The 24,155-nt window shown below is 44.2% G+C and overlaps 1 protein-coding gene across 1 annotated transcript; it reads left to right on the forward strand.

The window, feature by feature from the left end:
• Positions 1-107: 107 nt before the first annotated feature.
• Positions 108-22,519, forward strand: LOC121008453 (sterol 26-hydroxylase, mitochondrial-like). The gene is made up of 9 exons (XM_040441016.1): positions 108-494; positions 4,707-4,897; positions 5,959-6,158; positions 9,560-9,757; positions 11,478-11,641; positions 12,289-12,455; positions 18,322-18,403; positions 20,680-20,880; positions 22,215-22,519. The coding sequence occupies exons 1-9, from the start codon at positions 207-209 to the stop codon at positions 22,335-22,337; spliced, it is 1,614 nt and encodes a 537-aa protein (XP_040296950.1). The 5' UTR covers positions 108-206; the 3' UTR covers positions 22,338-22,519.
• The last annotated feature ends 1,636 nt before the right edge of the window (positions 22,520-24,155 follow it).

A 24,155-nucleotide genomic window follows, 5' to 3' on the forward strand; every position in this document is an offset into this window, starting at 1 on the left:
TGTCTTATAAAGTGAGTGTGTTAACTCTACTACATCTGTAGGTTGTGCTCCAGCTACTTGCCCCCTTCTTCCTAACTACTTGTGTTTTGCTTAGTTAGTGGGAGGTGACAGGAAGAAGGTGTACAGTAGAATTCCCTCAATGCACTGTCTGCAGGCTGTCGTCGTTAATGTGCTCTTGGCAATGAAAGGGTGGGGCGAGGAAGGTTATGCAAGGAGCAGCCATATCACAGTGTATAGGAAGGTCTGTCCCTTCAGCAGCCATGATCAGGACTGCTGGCAGGAGCTGTTATTACTTGGGGTCTAGGAGCAGGATCAGTCCAGTGCTGCAGACATGCAGGGTCCCCCGGGCCAGAGCCTCGCATGGGGCTGCAGCTGCTGGAATAGAAGGGGGGGACAAAAAGAAGACATTTGAGGATTTGCCTGGACCTTCCCTACTCACCGTCTTCTACTGGATCTTTATGAGGGGCTACCTGCTGTATTCACACGAGACACAGGTGAGTCCTGCTGCTGTATCATCTTTCATGTGTTACTTTATTATTATTATCAATATTATGTATTATTTAAGCCCCATGCATTCCATGGTGCTGTACATATGATAAGGGGCGCACACACATAGTGCAAAACAATTGCAATAACCATGAACAAGACAAGTTACAGATACAATAGGAGAGAGGGGCTTACAATCTACAAGGTATGGGAGAAGGGCACAGTAGGTGAGGATACTTTTTGTTACTTTGTTGCCTTTTTTTTAGTAAACTTTGATACACATGGGGCAGATCTGTACATGCTGACATCTCTCAGACTGAGGCACAGCTAGGGGGGCTGCTGGGACGGGTGCCAGTGCCAGGGGGTGCCTGCAAGCTACTTTACCTTTGCCAGGGTATGTAGATGGATGGGAGGGGCAGCCAAATGAACCTTTGCCCTCAGTGAAGGAAAACATGGATTCTAAAATATCTAACAGCTCATGATAAAATACTACAAGAAAATTTAGACTCGCACATTCATGGTCACAGGTGCATATCCATAAAGCGAGCATGCAGAAAGCAAGTTCTATTGTTTGTATGTGAAATGTTGTGCAGCCATACTTTTGTTAGCTCATGGCAAAAAGTAAGGGCTCTTTCATACTAGCGGATCCCGTGCGGATAATCTGCTGTGTGAAAGAGAGCCAAGCCCTGTTCCTGACAGCAAAGACACGGAGCAGTAACATGATTGACAATGCTCCTCTCTGTGACCTTTTTGCTACAAAATCACAGTGACAACTTTATCTCACTGTGATTTTGTAGTAAACATCATGTTAATGCTCCGTGTCTCTGATATCCGGAACGGGGCTTGGCTCTCTTTCACGCAGCAGATTATCCGCACGGGATCTGCTCGTGTGACCCGAACTTCTTCACAGAAGTTCGGGTTTGGGTTAGGTGTTGTGTAGATTGTATTATTTTCCCTTATAACATGGTTATGAGAGAAAATAATAGCACTGTTAATACAGAATGCATAGTACAATAGGGCTGGAGGGGTTAAAAAAATATATAATAATTTAACTCACCTTAATCCACTTGTTCGCGCAGCCGGCATCTCTTCTATCTTCTTTCTTTAGGACCTGGGTAAAGGACCTTTGATAACATCACTGCGCTCATCACATGGTCCATCACATGATCCATCAACCATGGTGATGGATCATGTGACGGACCATGTGATAAGCACAGTGGCGGCACCACAGGTCCTTTTCCTCCTGCACAGCAAAGAAGAAGACAGAAGAGAAGCCGGCTGCGTGAACAAGTGGATTAAGGTGAGTTAAATTTAAGGTTTTTTTAACCCCTCCAGCCCTATTTTACTATGCATTCTGTATTAAGAATGCTATTATTTTCCCTTATAAACATGTTATAAGGGAAAATAATAATGATCGGGTCTCCATCCCTATTATCTCCTAGCAACCATGCGTGAAAATAGCACCGCGTCCACACTTGCTTGCGGATGCTTGCGATTTTCAAGCAGCCCCATTCACTTCTATGGGGCCTGCATTGCGTGAAAAACGCACAAAATAGAGCATGCTGCGATTTTCACGCAGCGCACAAGTGATGCATGAAAATCACCGCTCATGTGCACAGCCCCATAGAAATGAATGGGTCCGGATTCAGTGCGGGTGCAATGCGTTCAACTCACACCCGCGCGGAAATCTCGCCCGTGTGAAAGAGGCCTAAGGGTTACATATCATCATAAATGAATATAATGCTATGTGACTCCAGACAGCGAAGGTCGGGTGCTGCGATGCGGACTCGCTGTGGGAGGAACGCTCCTCTGCAAGGGGCCTCAGGGTAAGTTTTTCAGTTTTTAGGGGGAGATTTTGAGGCCAGAAGTGGATTCGAAAAGAATTGTAAATATAAAGGAAGGATTTTTCCACTTATGGCTTTGGTAGAAAAACCTGCAGGAAAATCTGCCTTAAAACTGTGTGAACCTACCCTTAGGCCTCCTGCACACGACCGTTTTTTCCCCCCGTTTACTGGCCGTTTTTTGCGTTCCGTATACGGTCCGTATACGGAACCATTCATTTCAATGGTTCCGCTAAAAAAAACGGAATGTACTCCGTATGCATTCTGTTTCCGTATTTCCGTTTTTCCGTTCCGTTTAAAGATAGAACATGTCCTATTATTGCCCGCAAATCACGTTCCGTGGCTCCATTCAAGTCAATAGGTCCGCAAAAAAAGGAACACATACGGAAATGCATCCGTATGTCTTCCGTTTCCGTTCCGTTTTTTGCGGAACCATCTATTGAAAATGTTTTGCCCAGCCCAATTTTATCTATGTAAATATTGTATATGCCATACGGAAAAACGGAACGGAAAAACGGAACAGAAACGGAAACAAAAAAACGGAACAACGGATCCGTGAAAAAATGGACCGCAAAACACTAAAAAAGGCCTCATGCACACGACCATTGTTTTATTCCGTGTCTGTTGCGCTGTTTTTCGTGATTTTCTGTAGACCGTTGAAAACTCGGCTAATGCACCGTTTGCCATCCGCGTCCGTGATCCGTGGTTCCAGTCCGTCAAAAAAATATAACCGGTCCTATTATTTTCACGGAAAACGGTTCGCGGACCCATTCAATGGGACCGCTAAAAAAACGCGGAGGCACACAAGATTATCATCCGCGTTCGCGTCCGTTTTTTTCCTATCATTTGCATGGCAAACCTGTTCTAGACTTTTTTTTACATTCCTTTATGTCTGGTGATCCTCCAAAAATAAAGGAAGACACACGGAAAACAAAAACGGAAACGGATCACGGAACAACAGAACCCCATTTTGTGGAACGGAACACAATAACGGTCGTGTGCAGGTCTTATCTGTTATGCATGTGCTCCACTTATGTAAATATGTGGCACCGTGGTCATTTACAAGTCCTTTACCACTCAAAATATAAAGGCTTTTTCCTTTTTAATAAAATGGCGCAATTAGCCTATTGCTATATGGCATATTATGATCATGGTACAATCACGTATTACTGCAGCTTCAATGTTTCCGTATGGTAAGACGTGCAAACAGGTGAATCTCAACATTACAGTGAAGCACTGCACAATATCAATGATTAACATTAGAGATGAGCGAATTTCCAATTATGAAATTCGTTCACACTTCGTTTGTTGGTAATAGGTGAATTGCGTTATGGATTCTGTTACCACGGACCAGAAGGCAATTCTATGACGGAATGCATAACGGAATGCCTTCATTCCGTCAAAATAGAAGTTTATGGGTTGCAAAACGGATCCGTCCCGTTTCCGTTATGCAGGGGAGGTGTGGGGACCAGGAGCAGCGCAGGGAGCCAGGTAATTAGATTCAGGCCTCTTGCACACGGCCGTTGTGAGATCGTTCCGTGCATTGGGGACCGCAATGCACGGTCCCCAATGCACGGTCCCCATCCGTGCGGCAGCCGTGGCGGATCCAGGCCCATTCAACTTGAATGGGTCCCTGATCCGTCCGCACCATATAAAAAATAGAACAAGTTCTATTTTTTTGCGGTGCGGAGGAATGGACAGAAACCTCGCGGAAATACTCCGCAGTGCTTCCATGGGGATTCATGCCTCCGTTCCACACCGTAGCTCCGGATTACGGACCCATTCAAGAGAATGCGGGCCGCAATACGGGCCACGGCCGTGTGCATGAGGCCTCAGTGTGAGGGACCCGGCATATGGGGGACATTTTTTAGTCTTGGTTAACCCCTTTAACATTGATCCTTATTTCCACATTTTGATTCTCATGGCAAACTGGCCATAGACCCTACAGGACAATTTCCAGGTGGGCTGATGCCTTAGGGCCGCCCAAGCTCTCCTTATGGACACTGGCCGGGTACATAAAGATCTGATACTCTCAGCATTAATTCTAGGAGCACCAGGCACTTATGTAGATCTCCCTCCTGAATTCGTCTGTATCACCGGCCTCAGGACAGTGATACAGTTGAATACTGCGGTGGGGGGGCATTTCCCACCCCGCCACCCCCTTCCCCATGCCATTCCTTTACCAACATGACCCTCTGGTTGGTCTTCTCCCCTTGATTGCTAGTATTGAGGTTCTGGTAAAGAGGCAAACTTCGGCTCCTATTAACCATTAGGATGGGACAGACGTCGCCCTACTGTATGAGTTGCTCTTGAATATGAAGGAGCGGCCGCTGTCTGCTGTACGGTGCTGGATCATCTGCTATCCATCTGGTTTTGCAGGCTGTCTTTAAAAAGAAGTATGGCCCTATGTGGAAATCTTCCTTCGGAGCATATACAATGGTGAATATTGCTGACGCCGATCTCTTGGAGTTGTTTCTGCGCCAGGAGGGGAAGTATCCAATGAGGAATGACATGGAGCTGTGGAAAGTCTATCGGAGACTGAGAGGCCTCGGTCTGGGCCCTTTTACTGAGTATGTTCATGTTGTGCTTCATCAATTGGGAGGAATGAAATCTGCGCTGATGTGTTAGGCTAGGTCTACACGATGACATTTTGTCGCACCAATGTCGCGCAACAATTTTTACAGTGATAGTCTATGGTGTCGCACTGCGACATACTGCGACACCATAGACTATCATTATAAAAAATGTTGCGCGACAAATGTTGCAGTGTAGTTGTGCCCTATGTGTCACGCGACTTATTGTCGTCGTGTAGACCTAGCCTTACAGTCATTCTCTACAGTGGAGCATACTGTGTAGAGACACTAGGGGGCAACAGTGAGACGTCACATCTTACATAGAGTGCAGAAAGTAGCAGCTCTAGCAGTGAGCGGAGTATTCTTAGTTTACATTTACATGTGCAGCATTTGCATGTTTCATTCCTGCCGTGGGCGTTCTGCACATGAGGTTTGGCCCCATTGTCATTTATTGGTTCTAATACTTAGATTTTCCATGCAGAATAAGGTCTCATGCACACACACGTTGATCGGCTGTGCTCCCCAATGCACTGGCAACATCCGTGCGGATTCCGCAGACGATCCAGAGCCATTCAGCTTGAATGGGCCGTGATCCATCCACACTGCAAAAAAGTAGTGCATCTGTGATGTGGGGTGTACATGGCCAGGACCCGCTGTTTGCGGGCCGCAATACGGGCACGGCCGTGTGTATGAAGCCTAAGTAACATGCTGCTTATCTCCATGACCGAGGCACCACAAATCTATTCAGATATTTTCTGCTGCATATGAATAGAGTTGCAAAAAGCCCATTCATGTGCATAATCCACCCTGAAAGTGTGAACCAATTCATATACTCCAGTCACAGCCAGAGCTGCAGTCACAATTCAGAGGATCTTCTTTTTTTTTCTGCAAAGTTAATCTGTTTCATACACATCAGATACCTTTCAGCAAATACTCATATCTCACTCTCTCTACACATGCACACTCGGCTCCGCTGAGCGTGCATGCAGGAGAAATTCTCTGCTAGACCCCTCTGATGGCAGCCTAATTGTCTTGTAATAAACCCGCTCTTTCTGCAGAGAAGGTCACCAATGGCAAACGCTGCGCTCCATTCTGAATAAACGGATGCTGAAGCCTGCAGAGGCCGTGCTGTACACCGGGGCGGTCAACGAAGTGGTAACAGATTTCCTGGACACCCTGGATGACATGAGGAAGGAATCTCCCTCTGGGATCATGGTCAACGACATTGCAAACGCCTTCTATAGGTTTGCATTTGAGGGTAAGCCGGTTGTAGCTCTTGTCCCTGATAGTCTTATATTGCAATAAAATTTTCTTCCACCTTCTGCCAAAGGGCAAACCGCAGCGAAATATGTGGCGGGGTGCAGCCACCAACCTTTCCCATTAGTTCCTTAGGGATGTTGTAGGGCAGTTGACATTCCCAGTACGGACAGCTTGAATTCTCGGTATCTCCACCTTCATGACTATAAACCGTTAATTTGCATATGTCATGAACGAGCCCTTTATGTCAAATGAGACACCGGATTAGGATACAAAGGACCCCTCCAGAAAGCAGGGGATCAGAGCGGTCAGGTAGTGGCGGTGATTTGGGGGAAAATGCTTCTGACAGGTTCTGTTCAATAAAGATAGTTGGATCACCCATGAATTATTTTGTTCTGGATACTTTTGTAGATTTTGTTTCAAGAGGACCTCCTGACCGGCCTGTTTTAATAGCTTCATACATTCTCTATGTTGTGTCGTTCCTTTATTATTTCTACTAGAAGTTATGAATGAATTGCTAGCAGTCTGCAATAAGGGTACAGAGGGGTGTTACCCAATTAGGGTGGTGTCCCTGCACAGTCTGAAAATGGCAACACTGATTGGATAGAGTGAGTCTGTGCAGGGACACACCCCCAACTTGTTACCACCCCTCTGTACCCTTACTGCAGACTGCTAGCAATTCATTCATAACTTCTAGTAGAAATAATAGAGGAACGGCACAACATAGAGCCATAGGAATAGATGCTCCAGAATTGTTATGTCTCTATGTTGTGCTATCCCTTTATTATTCCTGCTAGAAGTTATGAATGAATTGCTATCAGTCTGCAGTAAGGGTACAGAGGGGTGGTAACAAGTTGGGGGTGTCCCTGCACAGACTCACTCTATCCAATCAGTGTGGCCATTTTCAGACTGTGCAGGGACACCCAACCCCCAACTGGTTCCCCCCCCCCTCCCCCCCCCTGTACCCTTACTGCAGACTGCTAGCAATTCATTCATAACTTATAGCAGGAATAATAAAGGGATGGCACAACATAGAGACATAACAATTCTGAAGCATCTATTCTTATTCGGGAAAGCATGAAGCTATTAAAATCATGTGACTGGGAAAATGAGCGCTGAATTCCTTAAAGGGATTCTGTCACCAAGTTTGAGGCTATAGAGATACGGACATGCACGGCTAGATCGCTGCTAGCATGTCCGCAATATACCTGTCCTATCGCCACCGATAGATTGCCGTAATCTCGCGCATGTGCAGTGCCGGTATAGTGTTCCTTCCCTGTGCTGGCATCGGCCTCAGGGAAGGAACTGCGCATGCGCAAGGTTGCGCATCGCAAGATTACGGCGATCTATCGGTGATGGAAAAAAGGAGATTCGGAGGACTTAGGCAGTGCTGGGCTCCTTCACAGGCGGGCGTGGCTGGGCACCAGGAAGGTTCGTACAGCCCCTTGGGCACCTTACAAGACTAATTTACATATCTCTAAAATCCTTTTTTAAAGAAAATAAAAGCACACAGCCCTATAGGACAGGTATATTACGGACATGCTAGCGGCGATCTAGCCGTGCATGTCCGCAGCTCTATAGCCTAAAACTTGGTGACAGAATCCCTTTAAAAAACTGCAAGCTTTCATCTCATTAATCACTGTATAAACTGAAATTTCCACAACTTTCTCATTCAATAGATTTTTAATAATAGATACACCCCACTAGGGCACAGAGCAGCCATGGATCGCTGTGGTTTTGAGTAAATGAATCTCTTTCCATTCAGAGGCAGTAAACCTGTGCTCAGCTCCTCCTGCTCTCAGCTGAGAAGTGGATACAATTGTATCCATTGCTTTCCTGACGGCTATGTACAGGATCATTGCCTCTGAATGGAAACACTGTTCTCATTCACTGACGGCAAGCAGAGATCTTGCAAATAATCAGGAGTTGAACACAGTCTATTAGAAATTTGTGGAAATTGCAGATAATTAGGAAAGTTAACACTAATTGCAGATTCGAAAAGATGATAGCAAAAAGCAATAATAACTCAAATAAATACCAAAAAATGTGGACACTATGGTGGGCTACAACATACACCACCCTATTAGACACATAAGAACAATTGAACATAAACCTAACTTTTATAGACAAGGTGGAATTAAACCCTGTTTTCTGTTACTGTATATATATATATATATATATATATATATAGTATATATACAGTACAGACCAAAAGTTTGGACACACCTTCTCATTCAAAGAGTTTTCTTTATTTTCATAACTATGAAAATTGTAGATTCACACTGAAGGCATCAAAACTATGAATTACCACATGTGGAATTATATACATAACAAACAAGTGTGAAACAACTGAAAATATGTCATATTCTAGGTTCTTCAAAGTAGCCACCTTTTGCTTTGATTACTGCTTTGCACACTCTTGGCATTCTCTTGATGAGCTTCAAGAGGTAGTCCCCTGAAATGGTCTTCACTTCACAGGTGTGCCCTCTCAGGTTTAATAAGTGGGATTTCTTGCCTTATAAATGGGGTTGGGACCATCAGTGGCGTTGAGGAGAAGTCAGGTGGATACACAGCTGATAGTCCTACTGAATAGACTGTTAGAATTTGTATTATGGCAATAAAAAAGCAGCTAAGTAAAGAAAAACGAGTGGCCATCATTACTTTAAGAAATGAAGGTCAGTCAGACAGCTGAAAAATTGGGAAAACTTTGAAAGTAAGGGCTATTTGACCATGAAGGAGAGTGATGGGGTGCTGCGCCAGATGACCTGGCCTCCACAGTCACCGGACCTGAACCCAATCGAGATGGTTTGGGGTGAGCTGGACCGCAGAGTGAAGGCAAAAGGGCCAACAAGTGCTAAGCATCTCTGGGAACTCCTTCAAGACTGTTGGAAGACCATTTCAGGGGACTACCTCTTGAAGCTCATCAAGAGAATGCCAAGAGTGTGCAAAGCAGTAATCAAAGCAAAAGGTGGCTACTTCGAAGAACCTAGAATATGACATATTTTCAGTTGTTTCTCACTTGTTTGTTATGTATATAATTCCACATGTGTTAATTCATAGTTTTGATGCCTTCATAGTCATGAAAATAAAGAAAACTCTTTGAATGAGAAGGTGTGTCCAAACTTTTGGTCTGTACTGTATATATATATATATATATATATATATATATATATATATATTTTATGGTCCATGTTATAAAGAGTCTCATCTCCTGTTTTACAATGATTAACAGGAAACACTGTACTCTATTCTCCTTTACTGTACTTTATTGTCCTTTATTATCTTGTAATTGATGTTAAACTATTAAAAACCTATTGAATGAGAAATTTGTGAAAATTTCAGTTTATACAGTGATTAATGAGATGAAACTCCATAAAAATAATTTATTTTATCGTATCTTAGGAATTTCGTATATTCTGTTTGAGACGCGTATCGGCTGCTTGGAGAAGAACATTCCTCCTGAGACCAAGAAATTCATTGACTCTATAGGGACCATGCTGAAATATAGCTTTATTATCCAAGCCTTACCTGCATGGACCCAAAATATTCTCCCCTATTACAAGCGGTACATAGAAAGCTGGGACAACATCTTTGCATTTGGTGAGTTACAGTATAACAAATGTTCAGTGCGACCCCAGCGCAGGGGCAATGTGCCCCAACAGTCCGTCTGTCCGTCTGTCTAGTTATATATGGAATTACAAGTGTGCCTGTGGTGAGAACCCTGCCCTCGCACTATGTCACTCTGTCTGCCACCTCCTACACGATCGGCACAGTCCTCCGCTTAAACACTCTGTGCTAATGGGAAACACTGTACCTTCTATTGTGTAAGCGCTCATTCACATGACCATAAGTATGAGTCTGCATCCCATTCATTTCAGTGGGGCCGCAAAAGATGCGCACAGCACACCGTGTGCTGTCTGTATCCGTAGTTCCGTTTTGTGGCCACACAAAAAATATAGGGCATGTCCAATTCTTGTCCGCAATTGCGGAAAAGAATAGGCATTTTCTGTGATATCAGCGGCCATGTGCGGTCCGCAAACAGCGGAACGCACACAGGCCGGTATCCATGTTTTGCAGATCCACAATTTACAGATCTGCATGACTGTGCGGTCGTGTGAATGTAGCCTTACTCTGTGTGTGACTTTCTACAAAATTAGCCCACTCTCCTCCTAAAATACTCTGTGCTGCTGGGACCCAAATCTTTCCACTGTATAAAGCCTCATTCACACGTTTGTGTCCGTGCTCAAATCCGTGAGCAGGTGGTCAGTGATGTCCCCGTGAAGCTGTCCGTGAAGCATCCGTGTTGGGTCTGTGTGTCCGTTTTTTGCTGTCCGTGTTTCACTGACACTGAACAGCTGAAAAATAATTTTTAAAGTATCTTTTCTTAATGATCCGTGTAACACGGGTGTAACACGGATAGCATCTCTGTTGCATCCGTGGGTTTTACTGACCCATAGATTATAATACAGGTGATGGATCCGCGAACACGGACCAAATAGAGCGTGCATCCGTGCTAAAAAGCTGGACCGTGCTAAAACACTGATGTCTGAATACACACATTAAAATTAATGGGGATGCGTGCTGTCCGTGGAGAACACGTACAGAGCACATACGTGAAACACTGACGTGTGAATGAGGCTTAACTCTCAGTGTGCAACCTCTTTCTCATCTCCTGAAATAATCTGTGCTGCTGGGGACTCTGCCCTTTTAATTGTTTAACTCATAGTCTGCAACTTCCTTCAGGATCAGCACGTTCCCCTCCTAAAATACTCTGTGCTGCTGAAGAACTCATGCACGCAAATGTATTTTATGTCTGCATCTGACCTGCATTTTTTGCGGATCGGGTGTGGACCCATTCACTCAATGAGAAGATGCGGAAAGCACACCGCGTACTGTCCACATCCGTATGTCCATTTCGCTGCCCCGCAAAAAAAAAATAGAACATGTCCTATTCTTGTCTGCATCACGGACATGGATAGAACTGGTGTATCGGGGGCCAGACGTTTCATTCCACAAAACGCGTAATGCACATGATCGGTATCTGTGTTTTGCAGATCCGGCATTTCCCAGCTGTCGTGTGGATGAGCCCTAACTATCAGTTTGTGAATTCTTCTACAAGATCAGCATACTCTGCTCCTGAAAGACTCTGTGCTGCTGGTTACCCTGCTCCTTCCACTCTGTAACTCTGGGTCTGTGACCTCACACTTGTCTCCGTCCCCTCCTCCCCTGTCCTCACAAGTCCAGTGCACTCCTCTCCTGAAATACTCTGCGCAGCACTGAGATGTTATGTTCACTTTTTATTAACCTTTCACTTCCCAAGGAAACAAGCTGATCGACCAGAAGATGCAGAAGATACAAGAGAATCTGGATCGTGGGGAAGAGGTGCAGGGGGAGTACCTGACCTACCTGCTGTCCAGCGGCAAACTGACCATGAAGGAGGTGTATGGCAGCATCGCTGAGCTGCTGTTTGCTGGAGTCGACACAGTAAGGAGTTAAATAGCAGCGCTTTTTTTTTTTTTTTTTTGCTGTGCAACCAGAGAACCAGCACTGGTGTCCTGGGGGTCGGGGGTTGCACCGCCATACATCGCTAGAATAACCCTGAAATATAAAAGACTATGACGTAGCAGTGCCCATATTGTAGTGGTAGTGCTGGCAGCGCCTATATACAATATGCAGAGTCCATTTGTTTAGTGAAGATGGTACAAAAATGTAAATGTATCAGCAGCAGCTATATCAGTACAAGACTAAAACAAGCAGTGCCAGCCGCATTAGGGCACATACACTAGGTACTGAGAGGGAAGGCCTAGAAGAGGGACGGCATCAGCTGGGGGGGCAGGATGGTAGGATCTGACACACAAATACTGTCAAATTCCAAACCAATAGGACCTGGTAGGTGCTGGATTATAGATCTTCTGGATTATCAGATGGTGATAGAAAAGTACATGAAACTCTCTTGTCAGGACAGAGAAGCTTCTGTATATTACTTTTGCAGTGTATGGCGGTACTATGTCATGTATGGCGGTACTATGTCATGTATGGCACCTGTAATTCCATTCTGCTTAGTGTGGTTATTTTTTCGCTGCTGGTATTGGAAGGCCGCCATCCAAATATCCTGTATTTCCCCATCTCAGACTTCAAACACCTTGTCCTGGGCCCTCTACCACCTCGCGAAAGACCAGGAGACCCAGGGATCTCTCTATGAGGAGGTGACCTCCATTGTCCCAGGAGAAGGTGTTCCCACTGCTGAGGATATCGCCAGGATGCCGCTGCTGAAGGCCGTCATTAAAGAAACGCTACGGTTGGTTTTATTCATTCCACACACCCCCACCCCAATTATAGTTATTCCTTTAACCCCTTAGTGCCCGGCCTGTTTTGTGCCTTACTGACGAAGCAATTTTCTGCATTTTTTCATCGTCTCGTTTCAAGAGCTATAACTTTTTATTTTTCCGTCTATATAGCTGTATGAGGGCTTGTTTTTTGTGGGACAAGTTGTAGTTTTTAGTGGCGCCATTGTGGGGTTTAACTCTTGCTAGGAGGGAGATGGGAAAAACAGCAATACTGCCGCTGCGTTTTTACGTTATAGGTTTGACGGCGTTCATGTTTCAGTACAAATAACATAATATCTATCCTCTATGGGTCAGTACGATTACAGCCATACCAAATACATACGTGTAGTTTTATTTTTACGTTTTACTACTTTTGCGCAATAAAACAACTTTTATTTTTTTTAAAGGAAAAAAAAATCTTTTTGCATCGTCACTTCTGAAGACCCATAACTTTTTTTTATATTTATTTCTATGGAGTTGTGTGTGGGCTTGATTTTTTTTTTCTGGACGACTCTTAGATTTTATTGGTATCATTTTGGAGTAAATTACACTTTTTGATCACTTGTTATTTAGTTTTTCGGTGGCAACTAAGAATAAATGAGCAATTCTGTGATTTTTTTCAATTATATTTTTTTACGGCGTTCACCATAGGGGATAATTTACGTGATATTTATGTAGTCCAGGTCGTTATGGACGCAGCGATACTAAACATATGAGGGAGATTTATTTTTTTTGCTATTTTCTTTTTCATTGAAAAGCGTATTTTCAATGGAAAAAAAGCTTTTTTTTGTTTGTTTTTTTTACTTTATTTTAGCACTTAATAGTCTCACAAGGGGACTATAACAGACAATATTCTGATTGCTTTTAAAATACAATGCATTATCCCTATTATAATGCAATGCACTATTTCAGTGCTATACTGACATTGACCAGCAGGCTGCGCCAGAGAGCCACAGCCTGCTGGAAACTACTCAAGGCAAGCTTGGGCCTACATCAGACCCCAGCCAGCCTTTACACGCATCGGCACCCTGCGATCGCATATGCTGGATGCCGATGGAAGAAAGAGGGAGTCTGCTCCCTCTGTCAGCGCTTTACATGCGGCGGGCGCCATTGCTTGCGGCATGTAAAGCGTTAAACATCCCGGATTGGCACTCCTGCCTGTCCGTGCTTATAGCGCAGGACCATGGCGCTCATGTGAGAGCCGGTTCCGGGCTCCCCGCTGCACGGGGGACCCATGCAGCACATAGACTGGGCAACCGTGAAAAAGCAGCAGCCCAGCCTAAGGCCCCTTAGTGACGGACATAAAAAGGCGTATGGGTTGTCACTAAGGGGTTAAAGGCGTTATCCCATGAAGTTAATAAAAAATAAAACTATCTGGAGTAATGTGACTTTTATTGGGAACCAAGAGTGCACACACAAAGCAATACGACGTTTCGGCTACGCAGTAGCCTTTCTCAAGTATACTGATACAAAAGGTGATCAATCATCTAAATACCCAAGTGACATGGTGAAGCCAATGAGCAAAGACTCAATCTCAATAACACCTGTGCAGCAATTAAAAGGACCTCTGCTCCTATCAGATTACTAATAAATAGTTAAATGTACCCGATACCCATTAGGAAAAACTCCATGTGCCTCCATCATATCGGTTTCACATATCTGCGTCTCCACAGATCTATTGCGCATGTCCGTGATGACATCACGCTGGCACATGGGCGGGCCGCCGTCGTAAACATCAACGGTTTAGCCACACCTCTCTCCATGGTTGCGCTACATGCGCCCAATGGACACTGCTAACGCAGGTCACGTCATCGACCCGCGTGATCGTCACCTGACCCGCAAAAGGTCCTAGAGCCACCTAGGTATACAGAAAATAAATCCACTTTATAAATAATATCTATCATATATTACGCTTAATACATAAATAGGGACCAACACTATGTCTCACTAAGATCTATTCTTGAATTAAAGGATTAAATAGATTATTTAACAAAGCTCCGACAAAAATGATTACTCTGTCCCTACAAATCTCATCCAGGACAAATAACAATGTAATTGTCTAGGGACATCACCATAAAGGGAACAATGAGTGTCAGTGTAGAATAAGATGATCATAAAAGAATGTACCTGAAAAGGGACAAAAAAACAAGTGAATAAAGGGGTATAAAAAATATACCTTATAAAAACATAATATACTGAATCGGACAACATCCTATAAGAATAGTCTACCTGTCTACATTGTTTGCATTAAATTCAATATTCAGTCCCTGGGGTTGTAGAGGTTGTAATGTAAAAATACATTTCAACTCTTTTTTCTTTAGCATGCGCTCCCTGTCTCCTCCTCTCTTGGGAACCTGCACAGAATCGATGACCCGGAATCAACAAAATGTTTGACCACCGGCTTGTCTAACATTTTTTTCCTTATCGGGCTTTTGTGTTTGTTGATGCGCCCCCTGACCTCCATGGTCGTTTCTCCCACATAGATTAAACTGCAGGGACAAACGATTATGTAACATAGTAACATAGTACATATGTAGATGACAAACTTAGATCGACACGTGTAATATTCTCTAATGTTACATTTCTTACCGCTGTATGGGTGAACAAAGGTTGTTCCCTTTCAGCATGTTCCCACAATTACAGCAACAAACATGGGAAATTGCCTGTCTTTCTGGGCTTCAGATAAGTCTGACCCCACACAGTCTTAATCAGCTTGTCATGCAAATTGGTGCCACGTTTGTATGCCATCAATGGCGGCTTGTCAAATTCACTTACTGCAGGAAGGCCACTGTGTAAGATGTGCCACTCCTTACTCAAGATCTGTGCAATATCAGCACTATGATGGCCATAGGTGGATACAAACGGGATACGTCCCACATTCATTCTCGTAGTGGAAGCTTGAAAAGTGGACACCCTGTCAGCCAAGGAGATCCGGGCCCTCGATCTGTGGAACAGCCTGCCTGGATATCTTCTCTTAGAAAATATATTGCACATCTCATCAATGCGTTTTACGAACACGTCATCATCCGACACCACTCGTCTCACGCGCAGCATCTGGCTCCAGGGTAAGGAGTCAAGCATTCGGCGTGGATGATTACTGTCGTATCTTAAAAGATTATTCCTATCTGTCGGCTTCTTATACAAGTCAGTTTTTAGTTTGCCTCCCTCTAGGTACACCCTGACGTCAAGAAACTGTAACTCCTCAGTGGAGGCCGTCACAGTGAATTGAAGTCCGGGTACCCCATCGTTAAGATGTTGATGGAACTCATTCAAGGCGTCCATCGAGCCACTCCAAATCATGAAAATGTCGTCGATGTAGCGCCACCAGCACAGGACCCACTGATAAAATTGAAATGCGTATACCAACTTGTCCTCGACCTCCGCCATGAATATATTGGCATAAGTTGGTGCCACGTTGGACCCCATGGCCAGACCGCGTGACTGCTGGTAAAAGGTGGTGCCAAAGAGGAAATAATTCCTCTTGAGGACCAACTCTAGGAGGTCGAGGACAAAACGGCGCGCATCAGGAGTGAGTTCCGTGCGGGCCAGGGCCACATCGACGAAATTTCACCCATAATCATGCGTAATGGACGTGTATAGAGACCCTACATCAAAACTCACCAGATAGAAACGGGCTGGTAAAATAATCCCACTCAATTTAGTTAGAAAATGTCCCGTATCCCTGACATAGGAGGGAGCTGAGGTCGCATGGACACGGAGCAGTCTGTCCAAAAATATGGCAATATTGCTGAAGATAGATCCCCTGCCCGACACAATGGGTCTATCCGGGGGGTCTACCAACCGCTTGTGTATCTTGGGGAGAACATAGATCAGTGGGGTGATGGGAAAAGGTACCTTAAGAAACTGACATAGATCTGAATCAATGATACCTCGTGCAAATGCTGTATCAACAATATTCGTCACCTCCCTGGCGATCTCCCATTTGGGGTCCTGTTTAAGTTTTTCATGAACCTCTCCATCACCCAACTGTCTATGTATCTCCCCAACATAACCGTCCGTGTCCATGACCACCACAGCTCCCCCCTTGTCGGCTGGTTTGATAGTGATGTCTCTGTTTTGTGTCAATGTCTTGAGGGCTTGCCTCTCTTTTTGTGACATATTAGGATTATAATGTCGCTGCCGACTGCATTCTTGCAAACTTCTAATCCGTTTAGTAACAGTTTGGTTATAAGATTCCACAATGTGATTGTTATGTGGAGGCATGAAGCTGCTCTTGTTCCTTAGCTCAAATTTGGCCAAGGACAATTCAGCAGTTTCCTTGCTGGGCGTAACCCTATTACTGACATTGTTATCAAAAAATGCTTTTAATCTAAGCCGCCTAAAAAACCGCTGTAAATCACGTTCCATCTCGAACCAATCAGTATCTGCCACCAGACAAAATGAAAGTCCATGTCCCAAAACATTAATCTGGTCGTCATTCAGCTCAATAGATGATAAATTCACCACCAGATTATTTATTTCTTGTGCATGCGTCTCGTCACCCTCTCTCTCGTACTCCCTGATTGTATCCCGGGTACATCGGTGGTACATCGGTGGTACATCGGTGGTACATCGGTGGAGGCTGATCTTTTCTGGACTCTATGATGCTTTCTGCCGCCACGTCTGAGTTTCCTCCTACTGCCTCCTTCCTCCTTCCTTCCTAAAAAAGGATGGTCAGTGTTTCATCTGAGATAATCCGTGTGTCCGTTTTTTTTCCCTCCCTTTGTCATCCGTATTCCATGGACACTGATAGGCTGAAAATTAATTTCCAGAGCATCTCGTGCCAGCGGTCCGTGAAAACCACTAACAGAAAATGGACACCATCCATGTTCTATCAGAGGTTTTCACTGACCCAAAGACTTCAATGGGCGTGTCCTCATCACTGACCAAAGTATTGCATGTCTCTCTGGTTTTGCCACTGACCCACGGTCACCAGAAAACCACTGATGTTTGAGCAAACACATTAAACTCCGTGGATACGTGTGCGGTCCATGATTCACTGACGTGTGGAAGAGGAATAACGAAATCGATGCAAAAAAAACAAAAAACACTGCATTAGTGTAATTTTTACCCTTTTTTGTCTTTTTAATGGCTTATCTAAAGGAGGTTCTTCCCTTTCTGTGAGTGGGCAGCAGCAGCTCATCGAGCGCCTGCATCTCCCAGGATGCATTGCAATCGGCTCTTGTTGATCCCTTCCTCCCCTGCATAGAAAACAGTCCCTCACATATAGGGCTCTTTCACACGAGCGTGTCCATTGCTGGAATCGCGCTCCGTGTAAGAGAGGGATCGTCGTGCGGTTCTGTAAGTCCAGCTTCATGTCAGAATGATTCTGTTACAGAAAGGTCAGGCAGGCTTCTGTAAGTCCAGAACGCACGATCCCTCTCTCACACGCAGCGCGATTCCTGCAAGGGACACGCTGGAGTGAAAGAGCCCATAGCCTGAGGGATACATATGGTATGTAAAGCCCCCCACAAGTTCCTTCACTACAGTCTAGAGAGACGGAGCTATAGATTGCTATGAATGAATGAAATTAATTAGGGGGGCCGGGGCCTTCACTATGAAGTAGAACTGAGGGGCTGGAAAGGTAAACAGGGACATTACTGAGCATGTCAGTCCATGCAGCATAAGGTAGACCAGGAGGATAAACAGCATGTATGTATGTAAAAAAAAACGGAACATTTTTATTGTTTTTATAGTACAATAATACTTTATTTAAAATACCCGGTTTATTGCATAGTAATACTTTTTGTGGGATAACCACTTTTGCCGCATGAAAGGCCCTATAGATATGTCACTTATCTCCGGCTGTAGGGTGACAGTGTGACCTCTCTCATTCAGGATGTATCCTGTGGTGCCGGTTAATTCCAGAGTCGCTGTCGGGAAGGAGATCATCATCAGAGACTTTTGGTTCCCCAAAGACGTAAGTTCTTAAAGGGACAGATCATGCTTATCTCACGGAGGTTTTCGACACCGCACAAAGCCTCCTGGTGCCCTTGCTCTGGTCTCATGATTGGAATGGATATTAATCCCTTAACGACCTATGACATAACTGTATGTCATAGGATCGCCAGGGAAAGTATGGCATGGGCTCACTAACTGAGCGCCCTCCGTACCCGGCGACAGGTGCAGCATGTGCCATACGACTGACACTCGCCTGCAAAGGCTGGGATCGGAGTAATCTCTCAGTAGTGACCAAGGTGTAATAGGATGTGGGAAAAATCACACTACACTGCAGTACAGAGGTATTGAAGGGTATTGTACAATCGCGGGTTTCCTTGGAGGACTGAAAACAAAGAAACTGTATATTAAAGTAAAACTTTCCATTTATCATAAAAGAAAACCATAAAATAAGCATATAAAAAAACTGTGGTGCTCCAGGCAGAGACCGACCACAATAATAGTAATTAATTATTATTTATTAATAATAAAAATTCATTAGTCAGAAAGGCAAATCACACATGATCACTAGTATACTCAATAATCAACCTACATGATGAATGCAATATTAATGGTACATGTGTAAATGGATAAGTGGTAAAGTAATATATAAGAATAAAATAAAGCAAATTAATAAAAACACAATATATAATAGTCCAGTGCAGATAAAGTATATTATAGTAAAACCTGTATAATATACACCAGCAGTGTTATCAGATGGAAGCTCTGGATAGTAACGTGCGCCAATATAAGGATAGTACTGTTCTATTAGGGGCCAGCTGTTCTGTTCCGCAAAATACGTCATCCGTATGTTTTGCAGAACTTTGTTTTGCGGACTGAAAAATACATACGGTCGTGTGCATGAGCCCTTATACTTTGGCCCCTTTCAGACGAGTGAGTTCCACTCATCAGACTCACAGCGTGAGTATGCGGCAGCTCCCGTCCTGACCTCCCAGCACTGATGGGTCACATAGCATTATATTGATTTATGACGCTATGTAATCCTTACAGTTCTGGAATGTATTGGATAACACTGACATAATGCTGTCAGTGTTATATCCAGAACTGTAAGAGTTACACAGCATCAAAATTTAATATAATGCTATGTGACCCCGGCAGGGCTGGGAGGTCAGGACGGGAGCTGCCGCATACTCGTGCTGCGAGTCTGGAATGTGGAACTCGCTCGTCTGAAAGGAGCCTTTATCTGGACCAGGCATCCTCAAACTGCGGCCCTCGGGCTGTTGTAAAACTACAACTCCCAAAATGCCCTTCTGTAGGCGGATACCTGTAGGCTGTTCGGGCATGCTGGGAGTTGTAGTTTTGCAACAGCTGGAGGGCCGCAGTTTGAGGATGCCTGATCTGGACTATTATCTATTGTGTTTTTATTAATTTGTTTTATTTATTTTTTATATATTACTTTACCACTTATCCATTTGTACATGTACCATTAATATTGCATTAATCATGTAGGTTGATTATTGAGTATACTAGCGATCATGTGTGATTTGACTTTTTGACTAATGAATTTGTATTATAAATAAGTAATAATTGATTACTATTATTGTGGTCGGTCTACACCTGGAGCACCTCACAGTATTTGTTACTGGATTTGTTTTAGTTTGTGGCACCAGACATGTGAGTGTACTCGGCACATTCAGACTCTGCACTACTCTCTCCATATTATCTTAGTGAGCCGTCTAAAGACATATTAATAAAATAAACCTAATTAGTATCTCTGCATCTGAAAATATTAAAATATCACATTATATATTGCACGCAATAAACACAGTAAAGAAGACCCACCCACCAAATTCATTTTTTGCAGTTTGTCTGGACATTGTGTGGAACATTTATTAAATGGGTCAGCATTCAGAATTAGAAGAATATGGCTGCTCATATACAGCGCCACACCTGTCCACAGGTTGTATGTGGAATTGCAGCTCAACTCCATTCGCTTCAGTTGAGCTGATCCACAATACCAGACACAACCTATGGACAGGCGTGGTGCTGTTTCTGGAAGCAAGCAGCCATGTTTTTTAATACTAGGTGCCAACCACCTTCCCAACACTTGTAGGACATCAGGGTGCCAGAACCCTTTTCTGGGGTAGGTTTATATAGACCACTGGAGAAGAGACCCCAGTTCTCAGAACAGCCAAGGAAGTGTGCATAGTGGGAGTTGTAGTATCACAGCAGCCGGCGTGCCGCAGGTCACTGATGAATTTCTAGCTGGATCCCCATCTTGTTTTCTCCTCATCGTAGACGCTGTTTGCCTTGAATCATTTTGCCATATCTCGAGACGAGAACAATTTTCCAGAACCGAACAAGTTCATCCCTCAGCGCTGGTCCCGAGACCATAAGATGAAGAATAACCCCTTCAGCTACATCCCATTTGGCTACGGCATTAGGGCTTGTGTCGGGCGTCGCATCGCCGAACTGGAGATGCATTTGACCTTGTCCCGGGTAAGTTCACGTTCTCCAAGAGAGACATATACATATCTGCCATATCTTACCAAAGCCGGGTGGCTCATAGGACTTGTCCAGGATTATAAAAATGTCACCGATTACTTCCAGAAACGGCACCACCCCTGTCTATGTGTTGTGTCTGGTACTGCAGCTCAGCTCCATATAAGTGATTTGGTCTGAGCTGCAATACCACACATAACCTGTGAACAGGCGTGGCGCTGTTTATAAAGAAAAATCTATAACAGTGGCTCCCCTAAGCATGTTTTCTAGGAGGGATATTCTAGGTATATCAAGTTGTCACCTATTCACAGGATAAGGAATAACTATTAGATTGGCGGAGATCTGACAGCTGGGACCCACACCGATCACAAGCACAGGGGCCCCACCAAAATGCATGGAGCGGAAGGTGGAACTTGCACACTGCCACTTCATTAAACTTCGAGAAGAAATAGCTGAATGATGTACTCCACTATCTCCAGCAGCCCTATGGAGATGAATGGGGGCCCCTGTGCAGTACGGGGCCCCCTTCTCATGATCAGTGGGGGTTCCAGCATTCAGACCCCAATGGTTATAATAGTTATGGGGTGCTCTAATGGCTGTGTATAGGAAATGCTTGATATAACTGGAATACCCTATTGTTTTTGCACCGTCTTGGACGCCTGATACTTTCTGTTTAAAAGGCACCTTTTTCACAAACCTTCGACATTGATGAACTCAAGGTACTTAGACCCCCATGGATTGCTAAAAAGATGGGGCAGCTTAGTGCGGTGGCCTCGGTGGCGTCTCCTGGACCTCCACCAGTTAAAAATTCTGATGTCTGGCAGCACGGTGGCTCAGTGCTTAGCACTGGTGCCTTGCAGCGCTGGGGTCCTAGGTTCAAATCTGACCAAGGACAACATCTGCATGGAGTTTGTATGTTCTCCCCGTGTTTGCGTGGGTTTCCTCCGGGTTCTTCCGTTTCCTCCCACACTCCAAAGAGGGACCTTAGATTGTGAGCCCCATTTGGGACAGTTGGATGATAATGTCTGTAAAGCACTGCAGAATATAGTACTATATAAGTGCATAAAATAAATAAAATGTCTCTATAACTGGTCAATAGTTTGTGGAAATTATAGATATCCTTAAACTGATTTCTGTGTATCAGTAAAGGTAAAAACTCTCAGTTTGGAGTAGGTTTCCATTCAGTGACAGCAAGGAAAGATCTAGAAAGCAGTGAGGGAACTCAGTGCAGCCTTTTTTTATGCAGTTGCACATATTTGTTTTACTATATATCCATCCCTTCATAGCCCCCCATACCTGTATATGATGTCTTCATGTCATTTTATCCTCAGGTTATTAAGAAGTATGAGATCCGACCAGATCCTCAAGGTGGAAACGTCACACCTATGGCAAGAGTTGTCCTGACTCCAAATAAACCTATAAATCTTCAGTTTCTGGAAAGAAAGGCTCTTTGATGTGAGTGAGGCTGTCAATAGGATTTGCCATGCAGACAATGGGAGTAGTAGTCATATGTTTTCAAACACTGCAAGAGAAGAAAACTTTGTATCTTAACATTTTGTTTCTCTTTATTGGTTTCAAAACATGCAACATATAAGTAAAGTTTTTAACTGTTACAATTGCCAATAAAAATCATTTGCGAGAATATAGTTGTTGCACATAGATGAAAACGTATCACAAGTTACATGAGGAGGGAACACACACGGCCCGTCCAAAATTGAACTGATATCTACTATAAGTCGCTTCTTGACCAAAGTCTCTCTGGAATCGTCCGGTTCATACATTTCACAAACTATAATATGCGTGTGTTTCCCCCAATCTTGGCAACATACTAAACACGCGAGTATAATAACAAAGACCAGACAGACATAGACTCACAAAGGAAGAGGAAACACGAGGGGGGGGGGTGCCCAAAAACCCCTTATCATAATGAGTGGTACTTACTGTATGTACCAATCTGAATTAACAACCGAGGTTTAGTGTTGGCAATTGATAGGGCAATTTAGTAGTCGACAGGTTCCTAATACATGAGTTTAGCCCTCAAAGCGTACCTCTCCACGGGCTCCACGGGCTCCATGTTTTCAGAAATCTGTTATGGTATCTCTCTGTCTTGCTAATAAGTTCCTCAAAGTTGCACCTCTGGTCTACCTTGGCACACCATTCATCAAATGTTGGAGGGCTCGAATTTAACCAATGCAGGGGGATTAATCTTTTCGCTGCAGCTAGCAAATGTGTAATCAGGTCTGTCTTGGATGGGCGGTGGGCAGCGTTTGGTTTAGCTAAGAAGATCATTTCTGGCATTATGCGGAAGGATGTTTTTGAGATGACCTGTATAGCAGATTCAATTTGTTTCCGAAATGTATTTATGGCTTCACAGTCCGACCAGATGTGCAAGTAAGATCCACTTGACCCCTGACACCTCCAACATCTGTCCGAAAAAGAAATTCAGGTGTCTCATACATAGAAACATAGAAACATAGAATGTGTCGGCAGATAAGAACCATTTGGCCCATCTAGTCTGCCCAATAATAATATACCACTTACATAATAATTTATAATGGCTTTCCTGAAGGCGCACACATCGTGAGAACAAACCTTGTCTCTGACTCAGAGAGATTGATTCCCAGCTCCTTCTCCCAGGAACTCAGAAAAATCGGTTAGGATAGGGTATTCTGCAAAATAAAATGCTGGTATAAATAAGACATTTTCCTGAATTTGGGAAGATTTGACAACATCAATTGCTCAAAAGCTGTAAGGGCCCTCTCCGGAGCCGCCTCTGCCAAGAATTTGGAACATATACATTCAAAGTGGGCGTAATAGAAGGACCTTGTCACCCCGGGAATGTCTGCTGGGAGAAATGTTCCAAAAGTGTCAATTGCGGGAACGGCCTTATCTTTGAGTGCATCCCTCAGTTTCCATTGTGTGAAAAAATGCTGTACGTCCTCCTTAGCTGCCCCCGGGGAGGCAATCGAGACAGGCAGAAGGGACATTGGTACAAGAGGTGATGGCCGAGGGGCAAGGGAGTGTGCCAGGTTCCTCCACACTTCCATTGGTCCCATTAACATGGGATTACCTTTGCCGTCCGGTCTGGAGCTACAAATTTCCTAGATCAGTGTATTTGTTCCACGAGGAGGATATTGCAAAGGGGTCCTCCTCCCCTATTGGGAACAATATCTGCAACCATCTAATTAACTGAACTGCTTTGTAATATGAGTCTACATCAGGTAGACCCAAGCCTCCCTCCTCCTGACCATCATGGAGTGAGCTAGTCGTGA

Source organism: Bufo bufo, chromosome 7 (genome assembly GCF_905171765.1).
Source record: "Bufo bufo chromosome 7, aBufBuf1.1, whole genome shotgun sequence".
Classification (NCBI taxonomy): Eukaryota; Metazoa; Chordata; class Amphibia; order Anura; family Bufonidae; genus Bufo; species Bufo bufo.

Bases quoted from the DNA above. Each gene is read 5' to 3' on its own strand.
- LOC121008453 (XM_040441016.1), top strand. From the start codon at position 207: ATGCAAGGAGCAGCCATATCACAGTGTATAGGAAGGTCTGTCCCTTCA. The intron at 9,758-11,477 runs GTGAGTTACAGT...TCACTTCCCAAG, and splicing joins GGACAACATCTTTGCATTTG to GAAACAAGCTGATCGACCAG. The intron at 12,456-18,321 runs GTTGGTTTTATT...TCTCTCATTCAG, and splicing joins GTCATTAAAGAAACGCTACG to GATGTATCCTGTGGTGCCGG.